The 3,209-nt window shown below is 58.3% G+C and overlaps 3 protein-coding genes across 3 annotated transcripts in view; all 3 read right to left on the bottom strand.

Moving 5' to 3' along the window:
- Positions 1-619, bottom strand: part of EMH_0068830 (uncharacterized protein) — a gene marked incomplete at both ends in the record, with an annotated part of 2,363 nt that extends 1,744 nt beyond the window's left edge. Inside the window, one exon of the mRNA XM_013498802.1 lies at positions 3-619. Within this exon, the coding sequence (XP_013354256.1) occupies positions 3-619 (617 nt within the window). The remainder of the gene's footprint in view (positions 1-2) is intronic.
- A 131-nt stretch (positions 620-750) lies between these two features.
- EMH_0068820 (uncharacterized protein) lies at positions 751-1,647 on the bottom strand (the record flags this gene model as incomplete). The annotated part of the gene is given in 2 exon segments (XM_013498801.1): positions 751-777; positions 781-1,647. Coding segments are annotated over 2 exon segments (894 nt in total).
- A 388-nt stretch (positions 1,648-2,035) lies between these two features.
- EMH_0068810 (uncharacterized protein) lies at positions 2,036-2,776 on the bottom strand (the record flags this gene model as incomplete). The annotated part of the gene is given in 2 exon segments (XM_013498800.1): positions 2,036-2,184; positions 2,188-2,776. Coding segments are annotated over 2 exon segments (738 nt in total).
- Between the last annotated feature and the right edge of the window lie 433 nt (positions 2,777-3,209).

The raw sequence follows: 3,209 nt of genomic DNA, 5'->3' as shown, positions 1-3,209 counted from the left end.
CTGCTGCTGCTCCTGCTGCTGCTCCTCCTGCTGCTGTTGGTTGTGCTGTTGGTCGTCTTGGAGTCAGCAGAGCAGCAACAAGTGCACCCGGCCTCTCGGTTGGTGCTGCTCCTCCTGCTTCGTCTTCTGTAGACGATGAAAGTGTTGTTCCCTCTGTTGCTGGTGAACTTGCTGCTGGAGAAGAAGCTGTAGGCCCCGCCATCTGCTGCTGCTGTTGCTGCGGCGGCTCCACCCCTTCCATCTGATCCTCCTCCTCCTCCTCTTCCCCTCCCTGCTGCATGCCGGCTCCTTGTTGCTCCACTTGCATATCCTCCTGCTGCTGTTGCTGCTCCGTCTGCCCCTGCTGCTGCGATCGCTGCTGCACCTGTCGCCGCAGCTCCTGCACCTCCCGCTGCAGAGTGTGCAACTCATGCCGCTGCTGCAGCTCCTGCAGCTCCGACTGCACTTCGTTCAGCTGTTGCTGCTGCTGCAGATGCTGCAGTTCTTGCTGCAGCCGCTGTACCCGTTGCTCCAGCAGCTGGTACTGTCGTAGCTGCTGCCTCTGGGCGGCTAACATTCGTTGGAGTTGGTCTACTTGCTGTTGTTGGTTGTGTAGCTGTTCCTGCACGTTTTTCTGCATGTACTGCTGCTGCTGCAGCGCAACCAGCAGTAACTCCCGCTGCTGCAGCAGCAGTTGGTCCTGCTGCTGTGGCTGTTGTTGTTGTTGTTGCTGCTGCTGCTGCAGCAGAGCCGCCTGCTGTTGGTCCGGCACTACCAGCACCACTTTATCTCCTTGCTNTGCTGCTGCTGCTGCAGCAGAGCCGCCTGCTGTTGGTCCGGCACTACCAGCACCACTTTATCTCCTTGCTGATGCAGCAACACCGTTTGTGTGGGCTGAGGCTGCTGCTGCAGTTGCTGCTGTTGCACGGGGACGCCCTGCGGCTGCTGCTGCAGCTGCAGCTGTGGTTGCTGTAAAGGCGGCAGCAGCAGTTGCGGCTGCGGTTGCTGCAGCACTAAAAGTGGTTGCTGCTGTGGTGTCATTAGGGGCTGCTGCATGCTAGGCTGCTGTTGCTGCTGGGGTTGCTGCTGAGGCTGGAGTACTAGTAGAGGCTGTTGTTGCTGCTGTGTCGGAGGCTGCTGTTGTAGCTGCGGTTGCTGTTGCTGCTGTTGTAGCTGCTGTTGCGGTTGCTGCTGTTGCTGTTGCTGCTGCTGCTGTTGCTGTTGCTGCTGCTGCTGTTGGTTCTGACTCTGCAGCATTAGTAGAGGCGCTGGTTGCTGCCCCGGCTGCAACTGCAGTTGCGGCTGCTGCAGCTGCGGCAGTGCTGGTGGTTGTGCTTGCTGCTGCTGTGTTATCAGTGCTGTTTGCACCTGCTGCTGCTGCTGTGGATTCTGCAGCACCAGTAGAGGCATTTGTTGCAGTATCGGTGGCACCTGTGGCAGCTGTGGCTGCTGCTGCTGTTGTGGTGGCGGCTGTGGTTGCTGCGCTTGCTGTTGCTGCTGTTGCTGTTTGTCGTTTGCTGCAGCAGCAGCACCTGACGAGGTTCCTCCTTTTTGCTTCTCTTTCCCTTTTTTCTTTCCGCTAGCCTCTGCCTCCTGCTGCTGCTGCTTCCCGTGCATCTCCACCAGGGCTCTCGCCGCCTCAACCGCTGCACGCTCCTGCTTCAGCATCAACTTAGGGGACAAGCGTNCTCCACCAGGGCTCTCGCCGCCTCAACCGCTGCACGCTCCTGCTTCAGCATCAACTTAGGGGACAAGCGTGGCGGCGAGGCAGGAGCTTGTGCAGTAGCAGCTGGAGCAGCAGCTGCGGGTGCAGCAGCGGGAGCAGCAGCGGGTGCAGCAGCAGCGGGTGCAGCAGCGGGAGCAGCAGCGGGTGCAGCAGCAGCGGGTGCAGCAGCAGCGGGTGCAGCAGCAGCGGGTGCAGCAGCAGCGGGAGCAGCAGCGGGAGCAGCAGCAGGTGCAGGACCGCGAACAGCAGCAGGTGCAAACGCGCGAGCAGCAGCAACAGCTGGCGACTGAGTCCTTTTGGTCCCCTTTCTTTGCAGTAAAGCAGCCAACGTCAGCGGCTCCTCCTCCATCTGCTGCTCCTCCTCCTGCTGTTGCTGCTGCGCTGCCGTGTCTCCATCCGGCCCAGTGATAGAAGCGGCTTTCGCTTTCTTTGCCCCCTTTTGTCCGCCCTGTTTGCTGCTGTCGATGCCGCGTTTGCGTNAGAAGCGGCTTTCGCTTTCTTTGCCCCCTTTTGTCCGCCCTGTTTGCTGCTGTCGATGCCGCGTTTGCGTGATGCCCCCGCTTCTGGTGTCGTTGGCCTCTGAGGGGTCTCTGGGGGGCCCCTCAGGGGCCCCTCAGAGGTGCTTTCAGGGGGCCCCCCAGAGGGTCCTTCAACAGGATCTTCATCGGCCTGCTGGGTATCCTCCTCAAGCTCCTCATCACAAACGTCGATTGCACGGGGGCTACGATGACCATCTTCTTGGTCTGATAGCCTGCGGGTGGCAGCTTTGCTGTTCAACTGTCTACAGAGGGTGATGAGGAATACGACAGCTAAAGCTGAGGCGAAGACGAGCGCAGTAACAAAGGTTAATGAGCGCAAGCCTGAATGCCGAGGCGTTGGGGGGCCCCGTGTATGCGCGCTTGTGGCGGCATCAGCAGCACCAGGGAGGCCGAATGGATGCTCCCAAGTATTTACAGGGAAACCGACGTTCAAATCTTCAGAAACGAATGAAGAAACATTTGCAAAAGAACCCAAAACGGGTCGAGCTGCCGCCTGTTCATCTCCGCCTGCGGGCGTTGCAGGATGACCCATTTAGCTGGAGCGACGGGGCAGGCAAGAGGAGAACACGCCCTTGAGCAAGTTTAGTGAGGGCAAATGAGGGTTCTTCCTTTGTATATTCGCCAATTAATAGTGAAAAAAATCAATATTAATCGGAAGAAGGACGTAAAAACGGAAACCATATGCCTTCAGCAAAGTCTCCATGCCTGGCCAGCGGAGGCGATGCAGTGGGGCACGGCGCTGCAAATCTCTGTAGATGGGAAAGAAATAAAAAGTGAAGTAGACACCAGAAAAAGGTAATATGATTTTGTTCCTCCGTAATTTCCCTAAAACCCCCAAGAAGCAACGCCGCGACGCCGTGCCCTCTATGGTAGCGAGTGGAGAGCGTGTTGCTGCAACACACCAGTTCCTGTGCTGGTACTACACAAAACCATCTGTGCATGTTGGGGCCTACAATGCTTGCTTC

The sequence above is a fragment of the Eimeria mitis genome, genomic scaffold (genome assembly GCF_000499745.2).
Source record: "Eimeria mitis Houghton genomic scaffold, Emh_scaff3718, whole genome shotgun sequence".
Taxonomy (NCBI): Eukaryota; Apicomplexa; class Conoidasida; order Eucoccidiorida; family Eimeriidae; genus Eimeria; species Eimeria mitis.
The sequence above is the reverse complement of the archived record's forward strand: the minus strand, read 5'-3'. Positions and strand labels throughout refer to the sequence as shown.